The 24,690-nt window shown below is 38.9% G+C and overlaps 1 protein-coding gene across 1 annotated transcript in view; it reads left to right on the top strand.

Annotated features, from left to right (window-relative positions):
* MCF2 (MCF.2 cell line derived transforming sequence) overlaps positions 1–14,832 on the top strand; it is a 67,793-nt gene extending 52,961 nt beyond the window's left edge. The window contains exons 21-28 of the mRNA XM_035005846.1: positions 324–449; positions 1,117–1,338; positions 7,101–7,193; positions 8,323–8,401; positions 8,959–9,025; positions 11,680–11,789; positions 13,428–13,540; positions 14,788–14,832. Coding sequence (XP_034861737.1) covers positions 324–449; positions 1,117–1,338; positions 7,101–7,193; positions 8,323–8,401; positions 8,959–9,025; positions 11,680–11,789; positions 13,428–13,540; positions 14,788–14,832 — 855 coding nt within the window. The remainder of the gene's footprint in view (positions 1–323; positions 450–1,116; positions 1,339–7,100; positions 7,194–8,322; positions 8,402–8,958; positions 9,026–11,679; positions 11,790–13,427; positions 13,541–14,787) is intronic.
* The last annotated feature ends 9,858 nt before the right edge of the window (positions 14,833–24,690 follow it).

Below are 24,690 nucleotides of genomic sequence, written 5' to 3'. Positions count from 1 at the left end.
GTTGCATTTGGAGGGCCAAAAAAGTGTAATTATTTTAAAAATCAATCTCTAGTGTGTCCTAATGGCTGTTTTTCTGCAGCTCCAAGAGCACTGAGTGCCCTTTACTTGATACTGTTTAGTCACTATTCCATTTCTTCCCAAATTTTGACACAGTTTTTAAAATAGAGGGTTAATGTGACAAATAGCAAATGAAAGATATGACTCCAAAAATGACATTGTCTTTAGATTCCTCCTTGAAAGCATGTTAGCCAAAAATGTATTCATTTTCTCCAGCTATTAATATCTGCCTGATATTAAGTTTAATTCTTGACTTCTAATTACAGGAGCTACTGAAATATAGCAAAGGCTGCCAAGGGTTTGAACAATTGAAGGAGGCACTTGACACAATGCTGGATTTACTGAAGTCAGTTAATGACTCTATGCATCAGATTGCAATAAATGGCTATATTGTGAGTAAATTTTAATGCTTGTTGCAGTTTTGTGGGTAAACATGTTAAGAGCTCTTTCTTTGTCTCCTGGAACCAAGTGAGAAATAAAAAGGGCAGAAAAATGGAGATCCAAATGTCAGCATTATTGACAGTGCTAGATGAAGAACTGGCTTCAGATCAGCAGCCAAATGGATTTGTGATATCCCCTTGTCCCTAAAAGCCTACCTCCAGCTCCAGACTTGAGATACCCTGATTGAAGGAACTGTTGGGGTCTTCTAAGGAGATGTATTGTCCCAGAATTGCTGCTTGCCCTAATCCAAGATAAATGTGGAAAAAAAAATCAAGTCTTTAGAGTAAGCTCTGCCCAATTGTGATGCTTGCTCTGGTAGATGTCAGTCGCCAGTCAGGTTTGAGAAGATGGGCAGAGCTACCCTAGTTGAAAGAGTCCACATGGAGATAGGAAGCCAGGGAAAAGGAGGTTTCTTCTGCCTCTCGTTCCCGCTGTAATTTTTTACCTGTGTGACACAGGGTATGTGTTAATGTAAACAGTTATGATGAATAAAATTGTAAAACCTGTACAAATTGCATTTCAGGGTTTTAGTGGCTCATGCTAAACGGTATCATGTTGATGGCAGAGGTCTGAATGTAGCTGTGCTTTGTACTGATGAGTGTTGATTTTCCTTCATAGGGAAACTTAAATGAACTGGGCAAGATGATAATGCAGGGCGCATTCAGTGTTTGGATTGGACACAAGAAAGGCGCTACAAAAATGAAGGATTTTGCTAGATTCAAACCAATGCAGCGGCATCTCTTCTTGTATGAAAAAGCCATTGTTTTTTGTAAGAGGCGTGTTGAAAGTGGAGAAGGCTCTGATAGATACCCGTCATACAGTTTTAAGCACTGTTTGAAAGTAAGACAATTTAAATTGTGTAACATAATATTTCATATATATATATATATATAAAGTTTGTACACCTTTGCAAGTGAAATGAATGGTTTTATACTTTAGTTGTGTACCCCTTTTTTTAAATGAAATCTTTTTATTCAGGTATTATTGACATACAACACTATGTTCATTTCAGGTGTACAACATAATGATGTGGTATTTGTATATATTGCAAAACGATCACCACAGTAAATCCAGTTAACATCCATCACCACACATGGTTACAATTTTTTTTTTCTTGTGACAAGAGCTTTTAAGATCTACTCTCTTAGCAACTTTCAAATATGCAATAGAGTATTGTTAGTGAAAGTTACCATGCTGTGCATTCCATCTCCAGGACTTACTTATTTTATAACTGGAAATGTGTACCTTTGAACCCCCTTCACCTGCTTCATCCACCTCCAGCCCACAAAAGCTTAAGCAGACGTCTTGTGTTGAAGTCAGGTAACACAGAACTTTTGAAATAAGAGTGAGGGAGAGCAGAGCCTTACCTCCTTCCTTTCCTCTCTCACTCCAATCCCAGGCACTTGAAATGACCCAGGTTCTCCCATGAGCACTCTCTTACCAGTGGTACTGGGTAGAGTTGATGGTCTTGGTAGCAGGGAGCCTTTATTGTATGGGAGAGATGAGGAAGGAGTTTCTTCTTTTTTCTCCACGCAATTTAAAAGTGGGTAACTTTTGGGGTGCCGGGGTGGCTCAGTCGGTTAAGCGGCTGCCTTCGGCTCAGGGCATGATCCCAGAGTCCTGGGATCGAGCCCCATGTCGGGCTCCCTGCTCAGTGGAGAGCCTGCTTCTCCCTCTCCCTCTGCCTGCCTCTCTGCCTACTTGTGCTCTCTCTCTCTCTGTCAAATAAATAAATAAAATCTTTAAAAAATAAATAAATAAAAGTGGGTAACTTTTGTGCTTAGTATACTCCCACCTTTCTTTTTGTATCCCTCCTCCATTCCTTAGCCCTTTCCCTCCTGGGTGTCCAAAGCCACCTACAGCTGAATCCTGCCCACATCTTCTTCCTTCCTATAACTTCTCTCCTATAACCCAAACTGTCCTTTTGTCCTAATACTAGTTTGGTATTAAAATGAGGTCAGCGTTGTTTGAGGGAGTCATTGGCAATCCAGTGATATTGCCAGCAGGTTTTGACATTTGACAAGAGGAACTTCCAATTCATACAAACCTATAGCTGGCGAATTTGATGTTTTTTATATCCTAGTTAATTTTATCTTTCAAGTTTTAAATTGTAAAATCCGGGGCTGCCTGGCTGTCTCCGTCAGTGAAGTGTGCGACTTTTGATCTCGAGGTTGTGAGTTTGAGCCCCACGTTGGGTGTAGAGATTACTTAAAAATAAAACCTTAAAAAAAATAAAGTGTAAAATCAACATAATAGTGGTTATAGAAAAATTGGAACATAGAGAAAACTATTACCTCGATTCTCCAACCACCATCGCTTGAGTCATTTTTTATGAGCGTGTTCTTTCATTGTTGGCAGCCATTTGCGAATTGATGACGTTTTCAGCAGCAGTGATAAAGAGGACAAGCAATGTGTCCTGAGGTGTTTGTGTCAGGAGTCTACCAGATAAGCAGGCCCCGCTTTTGTTTCTCCCCAGAAGGTCAACAGTCCCATGCTGTTCGTAACAAAGTTCCTGCCCAGAGTTATGTCTCGGACTTCTTCCTACTGTCCACTTGCCCTGCTGTCACGTTTCCTTAAAACTTGCTGTTTTTACAACAGGTGCCCAGTTGCTCCTTTGCTATTAGCAACCCACCTCCACGTCCCCAAAATCTCCATTGGTCTATTTTATGTCTCTAATAAACATTGACAGAGAACCAAGATTTTATAGTTGATCTCAGCTGGGGTTTAGATCTCTTGCTGTCTATATATCTGTTTCTGGGGAAGAGACTTGACCTCCATAGGCACGTTGGACCCAAATGCATTTGGTTAACTTCGTATTTGTGGAGTGACCTAGTCAATACCAGATGTAGTATCTCCAGTGTGTACTGATTTTTTTTTTTACCTTTAATTTGTCACAATTATGGGCAACAGAATGTTTCTAAAGTACAATAGAGGAAGGAAGGACTGGAAAGAGGGTACTAAGTCATGAGAATTCAAACTATGATGGTTACCATGGTAACGGAGGGATAGTTGCAAGACACATTTCAGTGGAAGGTGGACAGATGGGCTTGGTGACTTACTAGATACAGGAAAGAAATAATACCTGACAGTTGAAGGAACAAAAATCAGTGTGATTTTTCTTTGGTTTCCCAAAAATGCCTAGCATTTTTTTTAAAGATTTTATTTATTTGACAGAGAGAGAGAGAGCACGCATGAGCTGGGGCGGGGGGCAGCAAAGGGAGAGGGAGAAGCAGACTCCATGCTTAACAGGGAGCCCGATGTAGTGACTCGATCCCAGGACCCTGAGATCATTACCTGAGCCATCCAGGCGTCCCACGCCTAGCATTTTTAATAAGAAAGGTTATTCAGGGGGCGCCTGGGTGGCTCAGACGGTTAAGCATCTGCCTTCGGCTCAGGTCATGATCCCGGGGTCCTGGGATCGAGTCCCACATCCCTCAGCAGGAAGCCTGCTTCTCCCTCTCCCTCTACCTGCTGCTCCCCCTGCTTGTACTTTCTCTCTCTAATAAAAAAAAAAAAAGATTATTCAGTGATGCCTGCAAAGATTTAGACCAGGTGTACTAGGAAAATGGTGATTCTGCTGACAGAGAAAGATGGAAGTTTGGTGGACTTCTTAAGCCTCACTCTGCTTACCCTCTTGCTTTCCTATTGTGAGATTCCAGGATTAAATGCTGGCCAGCAATACTAGTCAGTGTGTGACATAACCATCAGGGTTACTGGTTTCAGAGTTTTCTTCTTGGTAGAGAGGATGGATGCAGAATGCTCTCCACTGCTGAGCCGCTTCCCTGTCCCTTTTAGTGGACTCTTGTCTTGACTTCATCCTATCAGGCTAGAACCCCATGGCCTGATGATTGCATGCTGTATTTTAAGTCGGCCACCTCTATGCCAAGGAAAGGCCCTAAGGTCACAGTCAAATGCCAAGATTTGAGTTCTTTGGATTCCTCAGTTCATGCATTTATTATCATCTTTTTTTTTAACTTAATAAACTACACACAGTGCTTACTATTTGCTAGAAACTCTTCTAAGTGTTTATAAATAGCAATGTTAACTCATTTAACCCACATAGCAACTTTATATGAAGTAGGAACTATTATTAACTCCATTTTGAAGATGGGAAAGCCAAGTTCCAGAGAAGTGAGTAATTTGTCCAAGAGCACATAGCTAGTAAGCTGCTCAGCGCAGATTCAAACCCAGGATGATGGTTCTAGAGTCCATGCTCTTAATTACTGTACCCTGCTGAAAGGCCTTGTGTTTTGTTCATTCCTTCTTTTACTCCTTCCTTCATTCCTTATTCTCCACACTTAATTTCCTCTCTACCCCTCTAGCAACCATTCTAATTTATTTGATGTATGCCCTTTAGTTTGTGTGTTTTTGTTAAATGCATATTAATGTTCTGTGTACATCTAGTTTAATTTTCATAAATTGTATTCTATTATGATCCTCTTTTTCTTTCTACTCTTTCTGGTCTCAGAAACTGTTCTTAAGATAGAGCCACGTGACTGGTTTATACACAGTATCTTGCTTCTAACTGCTTCGTAGCACTTAAGTTTAGCTATATTTTTTGTTAATGTGATTCAAAGTCAGTTTTTAAAATTATACTAATCCAAGAAGTAAATAAACTCTATTCCAGAGATAGAAATAAAAGTCTTAAGATCGGTAGTTGTTGGTCATAACTGCAGAGTTCTTGACCCCCTGGGTGACTTTTAACAAGATGTCTTCAGATCAAATGCTTTATAATAAAGCATTTATATTCATAGCTACCAGGAATATCAATGAAAATGTGAAAGATAAGGCAGAGGCCACAATTAGGATGTGACTATAGAATCAGCCTTGTTATCTTGCTATTTTATGATAGTATGTTATATAGTATATTATATAACTATACTCATATAGTTAGACCTTTAACTGCCTCTAGATTCTAAAACTGGGTGAATTTCATGGTATAGTGAACATTTCATGGTATAGTCACATTTAATAACATTTAAAAGCCTTTCAATAAAACCTTTATAGTTTGTTATTTGAGAAAATATATACATCCACAAAATACAAATGGACTGTATTCCAGTGGAAGAAGTAAGTGAATCATTTGGAACTCAGGACGGTATTGTCTGATAGACATCATGGTTAGATTTCCAGGGTAACTCAAAAAAGCTCATTTAATCTATAACGATGTGCTCTATGTATGCAATGAAAAATCACAAAACTGTTTTGCAATTCAAATAAGGGAAAGTTTAGAAAGCAAACTCATATACTTAAAAAAGCTCATTATATGATCTAGGCATTTAATGCAAGCTATTTAATCCCTTAATAAACTCTGTGAAGTAGGTATTCTTCCCATTTTATAATTGAGAAAACCGTAGTTCAGAAAGGTTAAGCACTTTGCACCAGAACACAGAGCTCCTAATGGTCAGTGATGAAGTTCCAACCCAGGCCTCTCAGACTCCAGAGCCCCGCACACTATCCATCTTATGCTACCGAGAGAAAAGTATGTGTTGAAACACAATTGAAATAGAGATTGAACATGAGATTATTATTTATCTTAAATCCTGATGCTGGAGCAAGAGTAGGTTTAGCTAGAGCAGTTGAGTAGGAATATGAAGATATTTTTGGAGATTCTGGAAGTCACTGCTGATTACATTCAGGATAGGTGTCAGAGACTCTTGTATGTATAGATCTCCTTTCATTTCTAAATACAATCCCTTTTCTTTCCCTGGCTATGCGATCTCACTAGCAGTACTTTTAATGCTTATCAGCTCCAGTTAGGGCCGTTTGGAGGGCTTGTAAGTGGAACAGAGAGTGAGATATTCCTTTAGATAATTAGACTGGAATTGAACAAAAAGAGGAGGCAGAAGAGGACTAAAAGAGAATGTGTGTATGAGGGAAGGAAATTGCTCAAAATGGAATTAACCAAGCTATTAGCAGCACAGGATGAAAGAAAATGGAAGAGTTTGTGCTCTGCACAATCATACAGAGAAGAAAAATCATGGTAAGGAAGGGATATTGCGTATAAAAATTTCACTGGCTACAAGATCTCACTCTCCTATGACAGATCATTTGTTTTCTAGAGAAGCTGAGAGGTTGGTAGAAATAGAGGAGAGCCTTGTGTACCCAGCTGGTTTCCCCCACCCCATAAATTGGATGTTTGTCACTTATAAAACTTCTATAGAGATAAGTAATGATCTATAAGATAAATTTATCTGACAAATGATTTTTAAAAGTAACCATTTAACTTAATTTTGGATGAGCTTTTTTATTGATGTTTAATTTTAGTCCTGTGTTTGACATGATAATTTGTTTTAATTGTGTGCAGTTAATTTATAGTAGGATTCAATCATAGGGGGACTAGTTGGATGTTCAGATTTATGACATTTGTTTCGATCACTGGAATGGAGCATGTAATCTCTGCTATAAGTGCATGGTTCAGTGAAAACATTTAAATAGGGCTGTCATTGTATTTATCATTTCATATTCTTGAATATAAAATGTGTATTTTGCCAAGTGAGAAATTCTGGTTCACTTAGAAGATGATGGGGGGGGGGGTAGATTTAATGTAATCTCATATTCCAAGTAAAATGCTCATGAAAATTTTGACCAAAATATTACAGATGGATGAAGTTGGCATCACCGAATATGTAAAAGGTGATAACCGCAAGTTTGAAATCTGGTATGCTGGCAAGGAAGAAGTTTATATTGTCCAGGTTGGTCACTGAAATATTATTCTAGAAACCATAACCTGTGTTAAGACACAAAAGTCTGAATTTGCAACCAAAAACAATGTTGGTTACGTTATTATAAAAGTTCTCATTCCTTTCATCTAGATCACTTAAAGATTATTTAGTAATCTTTGTGAAGCAGTTACACAGTTTTCTGGTAGCACATGTTCTCTCTGACTTGAGAAGTGCCTTTGGGGCTGTCTAGGGCTTTGAGGTTTTACAACTACACCAGGATACTTATCGACTCTAGCTTGATAGCCAAGAACATGGCTCCTCTGTCCCCATCAGGTTTCTAGAGTTACCGATTGAGAATGGTTCTGGGTTCCTCTTGTGCTTGGCATTCTGATGCGGGACACAGGGATGGGACAGTTCACATTTGATCCTTGTCTCTAAAAAATACGCTTAAGACTACACTTATCATGATGAAAAAAAATAAAAATATCCTTAAAGTCCTGGCCTGATGTGCTGTACGGTCCAACCTGTTTCAGGGAAGGGGAGAGGAATGAGAAAATTTCCAGAGGATGCTGTCATCTCAATAAGTATTTGTATCAGGACTTGTGACCGGCGAATGTGCTGTTACCCTGTCGAAAGTGCTCAGTGTTTTTTCTTTGTTTTAATTCTGTATTAGGTGATTAGAATCCATAGAAACACATTTTCTTGGCTTGATTTAGATATAAGACTTCTTGCTCTCCTTCTACAACCTTGTAAGTTATCAAGATCGCAGCAGATTGTCTTTTCAGAAACAGAGAACTTGTTTTATCTTACCAAATGAGACATAAAAAGCATTTATAGTTTTAAAAGGACCCCCCCAATAAAATAAATAAAAAAATAAAGGAACCCTCCTGCAAAGAAACAAGAAGTTAGGTTATATTTCACTTTTTCTCTGAGCATTATTTTTTAAGGGCAGTTTCGAAATGGTTTTGACTATTATTTCATCTAACCGATGGCTACTTACTTGCTTCTTAGAAGTTTTAAGAAGCAAAATGGCAGAACTTGAATATAGTGGTTTAGGATGTAGATCATGCTTGATATACATAGTGACGTTTATTTCATTATAAAGGGTTCTTTTTCAAAGGAAACATGTCCTCCCCTCCTCCCCTTTTAAAATCCTTAGGCTCCAAACGTAGACGTGAAGATGACATGGTTAAAAGAAATAAGAAGCATTTTGCTGAAACAACAGGAACTTATGACAGGTAATTTCAGAATAAGTACAGTGACAGCTCATTGACTCAGCTTTTGTGATAATTGGTACAGGGAATGGGGCTGATACTTACTTTAGACTATAACGAAAGGGTTTGTTAAACTAATTAGAAGAAGATCAAGATTCAAGGGGTTGTTTAAACTATTTTGGAAAATGAACTTTCCACTAGAAAGAGAACCCTGGTGCTTGAGAAGCAGTTGCAAAATAATACAGCAAACGAACTGTGTTAAATTAATTCTAAGCCCTTCTTATGAGTCAACTCTACCAAGGACCTCAAGGAATCAGTGCTTGGTAGTGTTGGCATGGTGATGGTTATAAGCCTGAATTTCTTGATAAAATATTACACAGTTCAGTCCTTTTCCATATTTGAAATCCAGACTGGCCTTTCGTCTGGTTATTTCAAGCCTGCGAAGGTTAACTCTAACAGGAATGGTGTGTGTGTGTGTGTGTGTGTGTGTGCGTGCACTTGCACATGTGAAGGACATTGGTTTCCAAGGAAGAAGTGTGGCTTCTCAATGATGCTTTCAGAAGCTTTGTTTTCTTTCACAGTTAAAAAACGAAAGCAACATAATCCGTTAACAGAACAGGATCAGCTTTCTTCTCAGCGGAATGATGAGTAAGTGATTATTCTTTAAGAAATATCACTCCTGCAATCTTCTGTTTCCATATGTACAGGAGTCAACGTCATTATCAAGTAGTTCGGACACAGACTACCCTCCCTTTTAGCAATAACTCATCAGGTTCCTTAAATGCATCATCTTCTCAGCTCTGTCCTTATACTTGGAGCCTGATAGTCCTTAATCATTATCCCATTGTTCCCCCTGATGTTAAAAATAATACGAGAGTTTGGGCTAATTTTTTTAAACATGATCACAAATGCTTTGTTCTCGGTATATCCTGGGGGGAGGGGCATGTAGGTGAAAAGTGGCTGCACTCTCAAGGTTTTCTCTTCAAAATATTTTTGGTCACCTCCCATCTGACTGGAGAAAGAGAGTGGTACGAGTGATGAAGGACTGGCAGTCACTGCTGGCCCCACAACTCCACTGTCCCTAGATGGAGACCGCTGGCTGGCAGCTTGGCCTCTCTTTCTTTTTTTTTTTTTTTAAAGATTTTATTTATTTATTTATTTGAGAGAGAGAGAGAGAGAGAGAAACAGCATGAGAGGGAAGAGGATCAGAGGGAGAAGCAGGCTCCCCGCTGAGCCAGGAGCCCGATGTGGGACTCGATCCCAGGATTCCGGGATCATGACCTGAGCCGAAGGCAGTCGCTTAACCAACTGAGCCACCCAGGCGCCCTGGCCTCTCTTTCTATGTGGTCAGAGAGGAGGTATGGGTCCTGGGAGGGCACTGTGCCTGCATACAACCGTGAAATCTTTGAGGAAGGTAGCGGTCCTAAATGATAGCACTGTTGCTGGTTTAGAGATGTCTTCATATTCTGCCTCTAGGAATCCTAAAAGATGGAGTTGCCCATAGATCATGTGCATATATGCAGAAAGAATCCCCACACTGATTCCAAAGCCTTTGCACAGAAATTCACCATGCAGCATCTGCATGATATAGGGATCATTGAATGGTTTATTAAAAATAATTTTTTAAGATTGTTTTTTCTGAGAGGGAGAGAGGGAGAGAGAGTCTTAAGCAGACTCCATGCTGAGTGCAGAGCCTGACACAGGGCTCAGTCTCATGACCCTGAGATCATGACCTGAGTCGAAATCAAGAGGCGGAAGCTTAACCAACTGAGCCACCAGCTGCCCCCCCCCCCAAATACTCTTTTAAAAAATTTAAAATAAAGGGGCGCCTGGGTGGCTCAGTCAGTTAAGTGTCTGCCTTCAGCTCAGGTCATGATCCTGGGCTCCTGGGATCAAGCCCTGAGTCAGGCTCCCTGCTCAGCGGGGAGTCTGCTTCTCCCTCTCCCTCTGCCCCTACCCCCAGCTTGTGCTCTCTCACTCTCTCTCTCAAATAAATAAAATCTTCAAAAAATTTTAAAATAAAATAAAAATACTCTTTTTCTCTTTGTTGCATACTACCTTTCAGAGGTAGCTAAAAATCAGGATCAAAGTGTGCTGGTCCCATCTGGGGCTTTAGGAAAATCATTTAAAAGTCACAGTGGAAGTCTTTATCTTCCAGAGTCACAATACTCAATCTTTTGTCATAGATCACGGAAGGAAAGTCTTTAGATTTCATACAGTAATTGACTTTACAGTAGGTGATACAGCCCAACAGTATTAATCAGATTAAGGTTTCAGTGACATTTATATACACCTTACCTAATTCATTGAGGTTAAAAGATCATACAGCAAGCAACAGGGATTTTTTTTTATAGCTTTCTGATTTTCCCTTCAAGAACCTTCTCTGCTCTATTCAGCCCATATAGCTCAGATGACCAGACTATTATCTTCTCCTAGTTCAGGGATGGACATGTAGTCCGACCTAGACTACGATGGGCATTGCCACAACTTTTATCGGAGCTATCAGGAAGGAGGTTTTGTTCTTTGAAATGAAAAGTTCTATTAAGCCTCTGAGCTTAGGGCCATTTCTCCTTCCACATGTGACTGGGGGAACGGGGAAGCAGAGATGGGAACCTACACAGAGAAAAAGCAATGCTGAAACAGATTCCTGATGACATTACTTAAGCACCTGGATCCGTATGTGTTCAGCATTAATCCTTAGACGTTCAGTTACATGAACCAATACATTCCTCTTTTTATGGGATTTTTTTGTTTACATTTTCCCAACTGTATTGAATTATAGTTGACACTTAAAACTTGTATATCTTTAAAGAGTAAAACTTGATTTGATATACATATGCATTGTGAATCATTAAGCCCAACCATCCTTCTATGTGTGTGTGTGTGTGTGTGGTGAGACCACTTAAGATCTACCTCTTAAAAAAAAATAAAAGCAAAGGCTAACAACAATAAACAATAGAATAATTAATAAAAAAAGATCTACCTCTTAGCAAATTTCAAGTATATAATACAACACACAATAGGAATTTTAAACAATATAACTGCCGTGGGTCCAGAAGGCATTTTTTCCTTGCATATTAAAGAGAGACCTTGCTGGCTTGGAGCCTAAAATTTAAACTTTTGTTATATTGTGAACTATCATTCTACAGACTTAAATGAAGGGGGAAATCAGCTGTGTTTGAATGATCCTCAGAGCATGTTCCTAACATACGGTATCAGTGGGGAAAAAATACCATTTTTAATGTCTTGTTATTCTTAAACTGGATAAAAGCTCACTTATTTTTACACATTTACTATTTCAGAAGGCAGCACGGATCTTTTCTGGGAGCCGAGGAAACCGAGCCAGAACCCAGTGGCGCTCTGGTGGAAGTCCGGGAGGCAGGTGCATCGGTTCCAGCTGAAGCTAACACAAGTATGCGTAACCGCCCCAGGGAGGCGAGGCCCATGGCTGTGCACGTTGTTTTCTGCCATTGTTACCTCGGGAAATCTACCTCTCTCTTACCTTTGTATAAAGAAACCAGAGTGAAGCCATTTTTATAAGGCTCTTTTGTTTTCCATATGCAAGATACTCTGGTGGGCACTGCAGGTGGGGGTGGGGTGGGGGGGGTGGTTGACCAGTAGTGTCGGCATCACGTGGGGACTTGTAAGGAAGGCAGATTTTCTGGGTCTGCCCCAGACCTGAGACAGAAACTCTGGGAGTGAGGCCCCGCCATTTGTGATTTCACACGTTTTCCATGTGATTCTTTCTGATGCATGCTCAAGTGTGGGGGAACCCCTGCTATATAGTGCAGAGATGAACAAGACCCATACACCATAGCTGTTATGAATAGAGAAGAGTCATTTACAGCTGGAATATTTATTTTTTCTTTTGCACCTTATCTCATTTAAGCTGATTTCAAACAAGGTGTTTAATTCAACAAATAGAACGCAGCCCAGGTGCCGGGAATTGTGCAGAGCTTTGGGCATACAGTCTAATTAAGAGACACTCAGCTGCCATCCCTACAAAGCCAGGAGGGGAGGAAGAGAATTCAGCAAGCAATTAAAATTAAATGTGATCACTGTTAGAGAAGTGCAAGGTGCCTGAGTCTGGAGGGGTTCTCTACTCGTTGAAGAGAAATAAGTGACAATCTTGGTCAACGGAAAGCCACTGCCCTTGGGTCATCTGCGTGGTGGCCCCCTGAGCAGTCAGCAGAGAGCCTGGTACCAATACCTTCATTTGACAGATGAGGAAACCAAATCAGAAAAAGCTGACATGACTTTTCCAAGACAACATGAATGGTTTAGTATGGCCAAGATGAGATTCTGTTAATTCTCTGCCTATGTTAGGTTGCTTAATCTGTGTCAATTCAATATATTGTATGAATTAAGTACCTCTTACACATAAGGCTCTTAGAGAACATACAATGCATAACGCATGGTCTCTGCCTAATAAGAGAGATAAGACAAGTTAAAGATAATAATATTACTAGGTAGGATGGTCTAAGTGCTATTTGAGTAGGACCGATAAAAATGCCCTAGAAAAAATTTGGGAAAGGGATTATTTTCTGTAAGAAAGGGTAAATATTCTCTGGAACATTGTTTAACTTATTATTATTATTTTTTAATTTTTTATTTATTTGATAGAGAGAGACAGCAAGAGAGGGAACACAAGCAGGAGGAGTGGGAGAGGGAGAAGCAGGCTTCCTGCTGAGCAGGGAGCCCGATGCGGGACTCGATCCCAGGACCCCGGGATCATGACCTGAGCCGAAGGCAGACGCTTAACGACTGAGCCACCCAGGCGCCCCATTAACTTATTATTTTTGATAACTGTCCCACCAACTCCAACTTGAAACCATCCTAAAAAGTAAAAGGAGTATATGACATTCCAGGCCTTTTCTGAAATTTCAGAAATTCTAAAATAGTGCAGGCTAATCAGAGGCTTTATTATATAAAGATAATATTCTTGGACCATTGAAGGTGACAGCCTTGATTATTATAGTTAGTTTTACTTCTGTCCCTATGTTGGCCCAGCACCATTAAGTAACTGCCCCCTTCCATGTTTTTCTTATAGTTTGGACCCAGGTGTCCTCACCTGCAGAAATCTCTGAAGACCCCGAGGAATGGTCAAGCAACTATTTCTTCACTTCTTACAATGACAATGAAGAAGAAGAAAGGCCCCTAATGGTTAGTGATGACATATTCAAATAAAGAAATAAAAACTCTCAGGGCAGTATTACTGATGCAGTAGGCAGGCATGCGGGGGCAATCTTTTGTCCGTGTCCTCGAGGTCATTTAGGTAGATGTCATCGCCAGAAGATTCGAAACCAGTCTTACCACGAACACTCAGTAGTAAGCACTTCTGTCTGCAAGAGCTCGTTTGAGCTATACGTGGTGCTCCTCCTGAAGTTGATGAGACAAATGGTCCATCATTCCAGTCTCTGTATATCGACCAGTTTTATCTTTAGCTGAACTTGACCACTGTGTTTTCAACCTAAGCATAGGGGATAAAATCAGAGAACGAAGGAGAGTCAGATATACTTTAAAAATCAGCTTAGATGCCAGATTGGCAAATCTAGGGAATAAACTTTACACGTATGAAACTACTTGAGAACATCTGGGGAGTATATTTTCGTGGGCTGCCAAAACACGTGTTAGTGATACCAAATCGGCCTAACAGAGCAAGGGAGCACCCCGTAAAACTAAAGGAGTTTTCTTTAGAGTAAAGGTAACTGATAGAAGAAATAGTGTGCAGTATGGTTAGGATCCTAGTAGATTTTGGGGGGGTTAGGACCGTTTAGGGTATACCTGCAATTTCCTGAAGTCAGCAGCTCGGAGGGTGGGATGCTCCTTGGTGCCCGTCAGAGGAACACATTCAGTTTGGCAGCTCTAATGTTGGTGTAATGGAGTCGCAAAGCTGCGTAGCATCGACTCTGGAATGCTTTCTTTAAAAAAGTAACAGAATACTCTTTCTCTTAATAATACAGTGAGCATAATACGTACGTGTAGGGTGGTTTCCCTCGTGAATTCTGTCTGAAGATGGGAGAGGCACTTGTTCAGATGCAAGCCGAAAATCAGAGGAAACCAGTTTGGGTTTAAATGTTTTCTGCCAGGTCTTGAGTCAGCATGTTCCCAGCTCGGGTGTCAGAAAATAAAGCAAATATGCAGAGTTGATGACTACTTTAATCCTCGAGGATGGGAATGTAGAAAACCCCATAAGCTCTCTCTTCTTGCCGTCACTCCCTGACTTGTGCTACTAAAGAAAACATACAAAAGAGCAATACAGTGCATTCTAGATCCTACCACCTGTACCACGCCCCTCCCCCCAAATATCGCCAAAGCCAAAAAGCAAAACAGGTTGGAATGAGATGCTCTCTTAGCCTCACTTTATCAAGTCAAAAACTAAGAAAGAATGGGTGCTGCCTTCCTTGGAGAGGCCGGTGTCAGAGATGGCTCCTAATTCGATGAAGCTACTCTAGGAAATGGCAGGTAGCTCTTCCCTATCTGCTCCTCAGCCCATTTGATAAAAGTACTTCTCAAAAGACGTTTAAGCCCAAGTGATGTGGATATTGTTTTCAGGTTAACTCCTTTGCATGTGCACAGAATCAATGCCACATAATTCTTTCATTTAAAAGATTTTTAGCCACGGTACTCCTTTTAAATTCACGTATTCAGTGTGTAAGATATTGTGCTAGAAAAATCCTCATCTCAGAATACTTTTGGACTTGGGGCACCTGGCTGGCTCAGTCGGGGGAGCGTGCGACTCTTGATCTCAGGGTTGTGAGTTCAAGCCCCATGTTGGGTGTAGAGATGACTTAAAAATAAAATCTCTTAAAAAAGAATATTTTTGGACTTGAAAGTTATTTCTTCTCTATCTACTTTGTAATGAAGTGCAATCAGTGTGCCTTGGGTAATTTAGCTTATTAATAAATCAAGTTCACATTATAGCTGCCAAAAGATTAAGGCCAAGTAAAGCACAACAGTATGGTTTAATATGCTTTTCTTGGACCCAGAGTTTTCATGCTTATTATTTTTACCTGTGCAAAATGATACAAATCCCAGAAATCCTTTTGAGGGCATTAGTGGGTCTTTGTTCAGGGCCACTGCCTTTAATATGTGCCTAGATAAATTTTCCATGAGCATAGTTTACAAATAACAGTATTTAAAAATTATTTTCATGCTGGGCTTTTTCTGAGTTTATGCTTATAATTCATATAAGTTAAATTAGTCATGCTCTGTTACCTTTTGTGTAATTCTCTTTTTGCGAATAAAAATGAATTCTTCAGGTTAAATAAACATATGTTCTGCTCCGTGTTTGTTCATTCCTGCCTAAGCTGCTGTAACCACCCCTATTACCACTGAAGTAAAGAGTGCATTCTTTATGTCACAGAACATGCAGTTAATGCAAGTTCTTTTACAAGCAAATTTGTAATGTAATTTTTCAAAACAACCTTCCAGTCTCCAGGCAAATACAAAGCCCTAGCAGATTGTAGGAAGAGGGACCCAGAAGACCTCCTGATTAGAAATGGAGATGTCATTCAGTTTCTCCATGAAGATGCTGAAGGTCAATGGTAGGTGTGTTCTCAGTGCTTACGATGGATGACCTCTGCCAGGGGCATACGGATATCTAATCCGATGTTCTGCTTTACTTGTATCTTTGTTATACAGTCGCAAGAAGCAGAAATACCACATTTCTTATCAGTGTTTCATTTTCATTGCTTCAGCTATGCCTATATAGCTCACTGAAAGGAATGTTAACCTTTGGTGAGTGAAAAATGCTTTGAAAGAATGAAATGCTGTGAGTCTGCATGCTCTTTTGTGGTTTACCTTTGGCTCAGACATTTCAGCTGATAGATCTGGCTTTGTAATGGCTACAGATCATACTACATTTGGTCATTTAAGTCATTCATTAATTCATCACATTTTTAATGAATACTCACTATTTCCAGGAACCATGCTTTGCTACTCTACAACATAGCCACCCTTCTCTTTATCAATTCAAATACTGACTTTTTAGTCTTGCCGTTCTATTCTGATGCATTTTTCATATGGCACCAATTGCAAAGATGGTTCTGCCAAATATACTGTGTAATTATAATGAACCCAGAGCAGGAAGGAAATATTGTTTGGAAGAGGACTGAATGAAGCTTCCATAAATCTTTTGGAATGTTTATGTGAAATAGTTCTGTCTCCATTGTGTCAATAATTTTAACTGAAATGCTACATTGACTGTGTACTTTGACCCCAAAGGTGGAAGAATACACGCAAGGGTGAAAAGTAATGACGGATCATTAAAGTAATAACCATTTTTGCTAGTAACCTAAGTCCTTTGTAGGTTACTCAAAGGACTCAAGCACAATGTCATGAAAGTCGTTGAATACATGCAATAGCTTTGTGAAAATTTGAACTGTAATGCGATGTATTTGTTTTTTACTACTGTATGTTACCATTGTTGGCTACTAATTCATTTATTATTTAGGTTGGTGAAAAATCTAAACAGAAGAAAAGAAGGTCTGATTCCAGGAAACACTGCGCAGATTTTAATCGGTGACTATAGGTTTCGGAATGCCAAAGTTACAGGTATAATATGAACAGACTGTATACTATTTGTTTGAAGGCTAAAATTTTTCAAGCTCCTCCAAGGATGCAGTTGACATAGGGTAAGAACCTCTCTGCACTTAGAAACAGAGCTGCAAACCTGTTATGTTTGCTAGGATTTAATATTTTCCTTTAACGGTTTTAGATTAATGAAGAAAGATTTTTAAAACATGTTAAACTTTTCCCTGCAAGGTTGATAGGTATGGAAGAGAGTTTCAGATACTGTGGTGTCTTGTAAGAGATCCTTCAGAACTAAATACTGATGATATGCTTTTAAGGTACCAGCCTTAATGTCTAAGAACGTTTTACCAGTGTGTTTTCACCTAGTTCTAAGAGCACATTATTTCCTTATGGTAGCTTTCAGCTACGCACACACACACACAGCCGTGTCTATGTCCAAGGCTTAATGTCTGAAGGTAGTATGAAGCAATGAGTGCTAATCTGATATTTCTTTCTATTAACCAAACACTTTTTTTTTTTTTTTAAAGATCTTATTTATTTATTTCACAGAGAGAGATAGCGAGGGCAGGAACACAAGCAGGGGGAGTGGGAGAGGGAGAAGCAGGCTTCCCACTGAGCAGGGAGCCCGATGTGGGGCTCGATCCCAGAACCCCGGGATCATGACCTGAGCCGAAGGCAGACGCTTAATGACTGAGCCACCCAGGCACCCCAACCAAACCCTTAATACATAAAATTTCTGGATTTTGAAATAAGCCCCAGTATTCTTGTACATTTTCCCCCTAAGTAATACTGAGCTGTCTATAAAGAGGTATCACAAAAAAAGAAAACAGACTTTTTTGTGAACGAGATTATTATCATATGCACATATTTCCTTTGAATTCCTAGTTTTGGACTTGTATTAGAAGTCTGGGTAATGGTACACTGGGTTGAAATGAATCTAATATACCGGGAGTAACTTTTTTGGTTCTGAATATCATTTATGACATGAAACAAAATCTACAAGTGACAGGGCTAAATATAAATATCTGGACACATGGGAGCCCACAAATAGGGTCACTTCTTATTTGTTTTTTTTTTTTTTTTAGGTAGTCTAAATCTGGATCACCTTTCAAAGTTTTTCTGTACCAGTTGTTGAATTATTATTATTATTTTTTAAGTAAGCTCCATGCCCAACATGGAGCCCAATGTGGGGCTTGAATTCATGACCCTGAGATCAAGACCTGAGCTGAGCTAAGAGTTGGACACTTTACCGACTGAGCCACCCAGGCGCCCCAGGTGTTGAATTATTTAGATATTTATTGAATTGCTGAATTATTTAGATAATTAGTAATCAGAAGAGTCTGACATATCTGAACTAATTGACATTTACTTAAAACATACAGCCAACAACTGCAGAATACACCATTACTTTTAAGTATGCATGGAACATTCACCAAGATAGATCATATGCTGGGTCATTAAAATAAGTCTCAGTACATTTCAGAAGAGTGCAATCATATAAAATCTTAAAAAGCATTATAGTAGAAACTGATATTTGGGGGCACCTGGCTGGCTCAGTCAGTAGAGCATGTGCTTCTTGATCTCAGGGTCGTGACTTCAAGCCCCACGTTGGGTGCAGAGCCTACTTAAAAAAAAGAAAGGAATTGATATCTGTAGCTATCTGGATATTAAATGACATACCTCCAAAGAACACATGGGACCAAAAAGAAAGCATAAGAGAAATTCAAATTATTTCAAATTGGGTGTTTAAATACTTGCATCACACACTTAAAAATCAGTGTGATTCACCATATTAACATAACATAGGGGGAAATTATGTCATCATTTCAATAGATACACAAAAACGCTTGACAAAACGCCATACTCCTTCATGGTAAAAACTCTCACCAGATGAGGAATAAAGGGAATTTCCTCAATCTGATGATGTACATTCATGAAAAACCACAACTAACGTCATACTTAATGGTGAAGTATTGGAAGCTGTTGCCCTGAGATTGGGAACAAGCCAGGGATACTCACTCTCCCCATTTCCATTATAGCCAGTGCCAATACCTCAGATAAAGAGAGAAAACAAAATGAAAAGAAGAGGCAGCACTGTCATGCTGAGCAGACCATATATATGTACAAAACCATAAGGAATTTCTACACAAAAGACCCTACTAGAAGTAATAAGTAAATTCTATAAGGCCATAGTATACATAATCATTATACAAAATAAATTGTAATTCTATATTCTGGCCACAAAGAACTAAAAAAAATTGTAATTTCAAAAAATAATATGATTTACATTAGTAATATAAACTGTAAAATAAATAGGAATAAATCTGCCAGTAGATATCTCCCATCCAAGTACTAACCAGGCCCGACCCTGCTTAGCTTCCGAGATCAGACGAGATCGGGTGCGTTTGGGGTGGTATGGCCGTAGACTGCCAGTAGATATCTAAGGCTTCTATACTGACAACCACAAATCACTGCTGAGATACATTTAACAGGACCTAATAAAGGGAGAGAGAAACCATGTTTAAGTATTGGAAGTCTCCGTGTTGTTAAGAAATCCATTGTCCCCAAATCAACCTCTAGAGTCCATGCAGTCAAAATCTGAGCAGCCCCTTCTGGAAAAAAAAAAAATACAGGTTTATTCTAAAATGTATACAGAGAGGCAAAAAATCCAGAACAGAAGAATCCCCCAAATCTGGAGTATTAACATACCTGATTTCAAGACTAACTATAAAGGGCTCCTGGGTGGCTCAGTTGGTTAAGCGACTGCCTTTGGCTCAGGTCATGATCCTGGAGTCCCGGGATCGAGTTCCGCGTCGGGCTCCCTGCTCGGCGGGGAGTCTGCTTCGTCCTCTGACCCTATCCCCTCACATGTGTTCTCTCTCTCTCATTCTCTCTCTCTCAAATAAATAAATAAAATCTTTAAAAAAAAAAAAAGACTAACTATAAGGCTACAGTAATGAATGCAGTGTGGTATGGGAGTTAGTATAGAAAAATAGAGATTCCTAAAATAGATCCATATATACATAATCGATGAATGTTCAATCAAGGTACCAAGTCAGCTGGATAGGGAAAGGAAGGCTGTTTTAACAAATGGTGCTCCAGCAATTGGGTATCCATATGGTAAAAGAAATGAACCTTCATCCCTACATCTTACTCCATAAACGAAAAGTAATTTGAGTTGGATCTTAGACCTAAACATAAAACCTAGAGTCAAAGTTTCTAAAAGCACAGGACAATATCTTCATGACTTTGAGCAGTTAACAATTTCTTTCTTGTATTATACAAGGCAGAAAAAGCACTCACTGTAAAGAGAGAGTATTGGGCAAATAGAAAGAAATGTTCTACATGCTGAATTGAGCACTTTACTACTTTAAAAATTTATATCTGTTAGGGGGCGCCTGGGTGGCTCGGTCAGTTAAACAATCACACTCTTGATTTCAGCTCAAGTCATGATCTCAGGGTTGTGAGATTGAGCCCTGCGTCGGACTCCACCATGGGCCTGGAGCCTGCTTCAGATTCTCTCTCTCTCTCCCTCCCTTCCCCCCTCCCCTCTCCTCCTCTAAAAAAAAAAAAAATTGTATCTGTTAGAATAAGATAAAATCTAGGCTAGTAACACTATGAATGCTTTCAGAAGCCAAATAGTTGTAATGAATCACATTTTCCCCCAAATTTCACCGATTCCATTTTCTACATTGAAAAGCTAAGTTTGAAAGTAAACATGGCCAGCTTTCTGATAACTGCTTTATGCTTAGTTAAATCATTAATGAGAGAGAGAACTACGTGAGTCACTTGAAGTATGTGTTCAAGAAGCTGTTTAAATTAACGTATATAAAATGTTTTTTTATGAACCAATTAAGAAATCAATAAAGCCATGCGTGTACCAGAAAATCATGGCCTTTCTTGTGCTCAGGTCTCCAAGATTCAAAACTGAAAACACCAAGTGTATTCATCTAACGTCCATGTAATATAGGAACTCGGTAGGTTTTCCCTAACTTGTATCATCATTTTAAATGTAGAGCCAGACGTCCTCCTACTTAATTCAGGACAAAGTTAATTATGTTACATTTTAGCTAACTGTATTGTGGGACATGTAAAATTACATATTTGATTAGTTTTAATTTGAAGCGATTCCATTACTGTAACGGATCACAGTAGATTGTGTATCACTACCCTTTGAAAAGCGCGTGGCAAAACGACAACTTAAATCTGCTTTGGGCCTCTGTTTCAGGCAGTAAAGAGCTTATATGTTAACATATATCCACGTTAGCTGGCAAAAAAATCCCACATTCTTCTTCTGTAGTCATTTTTATTTTCTCCCATCAGTACTGTTTTTCAATGCTACTAGATCAAGGGACTAAGTCCCCTTGGTCCCTGTTCTCTAGAAAGTTCTGACTTAAGACCTTTTAAAAAATATATAGTCCTTTCAAATAACATGCACTTACGACTTAGGTCAGTTGACAAATTCATACTTACCGGTAGATTTTTGTTGAATGCTATAATATCCAGTGGTCTTGATCGAGATCTAGCCTATTACAGTGCATTGGGCAAAAGAGTATATTGTGGCCTACAAAAATAGAATGTGTGCCAGTTCGTGGATTAGGAAACTACAGTTGACCACCTCTGCAACTGTCAGTAGACTATCTTCTTTGAGATCTGGCAAATACAGTGATACTTATGTGCTTACCATGTCTCCCGTTCTCTATACGCACACAGCATAATTCATAGAATATTTATGAAATCCAGTTATAGGAGTTGTGAATTCGGTTGATTTTGCTTCCAGTGAAGCTATGCCACTCATAAACTAGATGCCTGTAAGAAGTAATTTTGTAACAGAATGATGACTTTCATAGTCGTCATAGTTTCATAGTCAGACAACCAAAAGACATCACCTTTGGATCCAGGACGAACCTTTCGAATCCTGCCATTTAGTGTTTGGGCCTTAAAAGTCACTTGAGTATTAACGTCATTCTTCGTTACTTTGTAGATGCTGCTCTGAGTAACACAAGGAAACTCAGTTCCCCTTGAGTTAAAGGAGAATGAATAGACTTTTAAAAATAAGATTTCCTTTGGAGGTGTGAACTAGATTATATTTCTTAAGTGTTACAGGCAAACAGCACAAGAGTCAGGATGATCTGTGCTGCCCATGACATTCACAGAATTTCCTCAGGCCTGAGGAGGACTTCGTCATTCAGTTTGTCTCATTCTTGCAAGAACCGTCTTCACACCTTCCGTTCCCCTCAGGTGTAAAGTGCAGTGTTGCTTCGTCTCCCAGTGGGGTTTTTCATGGCATGCATTCAGATTCCATCACAAAACTAGAAATCAGTGATTTTGAACATGTGCAGGTAAAAAGCTTTACCTGTAATTTTTTGCATAACTTTTCACTAGCAAAACAAAACAAAAATCCAAAGAGAAAAGAGAGATCATCAGAGATCTTAAACCCCTTTGTTGGTTGATAGTTTATTTTATTCTTTGCTTCTGTTACCTAGGGGACTATAATGTACCAAAGGGATGTATGTTCTGAAGGACCTCTTTTGCACTTTGACTGGTATTTAGGGTTGTCAGAGCTGTCTTACGGTTCTGGAAAGATCCAAAGCCAAAAACTCCTGTAGTTAGGATGTGTTGAAGTTTACATTTTATGCATTGAAATTTAGATACACCTATCACAGCTTTAAGTTAAATATTCATATTTGCACAAGAGGTGTTCCTGTAACAAAGTTCTACGTTCCGGTGTCTTGAGTTGCTTTTGAATTTTGTAGAAAAATCTATTCTGGTAAAGGTGTTCTTAAGTTATATTGTGTTTCTTCCTAGGGTTTTTCTTTGATGATACATGTGTAGATGTCTTTCTTTTAAACATGTAAAAAGTATGATCACTTGTTTTAAAGCCCAGGACCAGTTGTTGCATGCAGTGTTGAATTTATGCTTGGAGTATTTTATATTCTGGACCAGTGAAGACAATGGTTTGAAATTGCTGCCTTTTGAATCACAGATTGTGAGTTTTACTGTCAAGTTGGCTTATTAGGCGCATGTTTTTTGATTATTGGTTTTACAATAAACAACAACTATATTATACGTAAGTTTGTCTTTTAAATAGGTTTGTGTGTCATGTCAAGATCGTAGTTTATGACAGTGGTATCATTTGATGTAGCAGTTTGTATGACAAACCAATTGTATTTTATTCAAAGGCACCTGCAAATTATAACTCTTCTAATGTCCAATTTGCTGAACTTATGATGGGTGATTTATAACTCACTCATGAAAATGCCCATATATTTGATTGTTCACTTAATGCTTCTACGACAATAACAACAACAAAATGAGATTAAAGTACATTTCTTTTGCGTACTGATCCTGTAGTTAGAAGACGGAAGTCAGAGATAAAATGTTTGATTGATGATGCCCCTCTGCACAAAACATTTTAATTTTATGGTATTAAACTAGGGATTTTAATCCTTTAAGACAATACTGAGTTCTGTAGATTCAAACATACAGTTATAGTCTTTTAATGTCTTAATCACTGTACAATGAATGCTACATTTGTATATGTATTTGTATATGGAATCGTACTGTATTAATTTTATTGGGCTATAAATGTGTTACTGTAAAACATAGCAGCAATTTCCCTTTATGTCTTCAAAATTTAATTACATTGTAAATGTACTTACAATGTAAATGTACTTGTGTTAATTCCACATTAAAAATATTCAACCTTAAATTCATGTATTTTTTTCAGTTTAGTATCAATTATACATTGAAATCTCCTTTCCTCTCATTTATTAGTGTCAACCTAAAGGCACCATAAGTATTTTGAGTTAAATGTTTACCTTCAGGTTCTTCATAACGCCGTCATAAATAAAACAATGAAAATGAGCTCAATGATAGCTAGATACAATGGAACAGAGAAGAGAAACCAGAAACAGAGTCTTACATATATGGAATTTGCTGGGTTATTGGATGTAGCGTTGCGTGTGGGGACATGAGACTGTTTAATAAATGATGCTAGGAAAACTGGAAAAAAAACAGATGTTTACCTTCAGCCTTGCTTCATGATTCTCTGAGAGAGAGACAAAGACAGGGAGATCTGACTAGAACTAGGGTAAAATGTTTTGCTCAAAAAGTTTCTTCACCCAAATTTGTAGGATAGCAGCAAATGAGGTTTCAGGGGTTAGATGGCCACATTTATGAGTGGCTATTTCTACACGCTGAGAAACAGTCTGCTTCCATTTAACGCAGCCCAAGGAAACCTGGAAGACACCTCAATATCTGCGGTTGTATTCTGAACCATTGCTTGCTTTTGCAAGGGGCTCGTAGTTGGGTGCACAGCCCATTAGGGACCTAGAACTTCAGGCTTAATATAGAGAAGGAATACAAATCTATCCAGTTGGTTTGACTCAATCTTCCATTTAAAAAAAAAAAAACTGAGAATGTTTCAGATGCCTCAATGAGCATCCCATTGCAGAATCAAGTATTTCTTTTGCCTTTAAATTTATTTTGAGTCCTTTTGAGGAAGTGTTGTCAGTGAACTAGTTAATAAGTTAATCCATCTCCCAAGAGCTCCTTGAAGATTAAAATGTGTATTCCAGTTTTTATTCCTCTGTTGGCCGAAGAGTAAATGTTATTGTTGACATTTCCAAAATTGTGTACTACGAATATCATACTATAGAGTATGGGGTTGTTAAGAAAGCCACCCTGACATCTGGGCTACAGTATTCTCTTAAGAAGAGAGAACTGCTCTGAGTATATTTTTGTAAGTGTAAGGGAGTGTAAGAAATGCTTCACTT

This window comes from Mirounga leonina, unplaced genomic scaffold (assembly GCF_011800145.1).
Source record: "Mirounga leonina isolate KUSES-001 unplaced genomic scaffold, KU_Mleo_1.0 Mir_101664, whole genome shotgun sequence".
Lineage (NCBI taxonomy): Eukaryota > Metazoa > Chordata > Mammalia > Carnivora > Phocidae > Mirounga > Mirounga leonina.
This window is presented reverse-complemented; position numbering and strand designations above follow the sequence as displayed.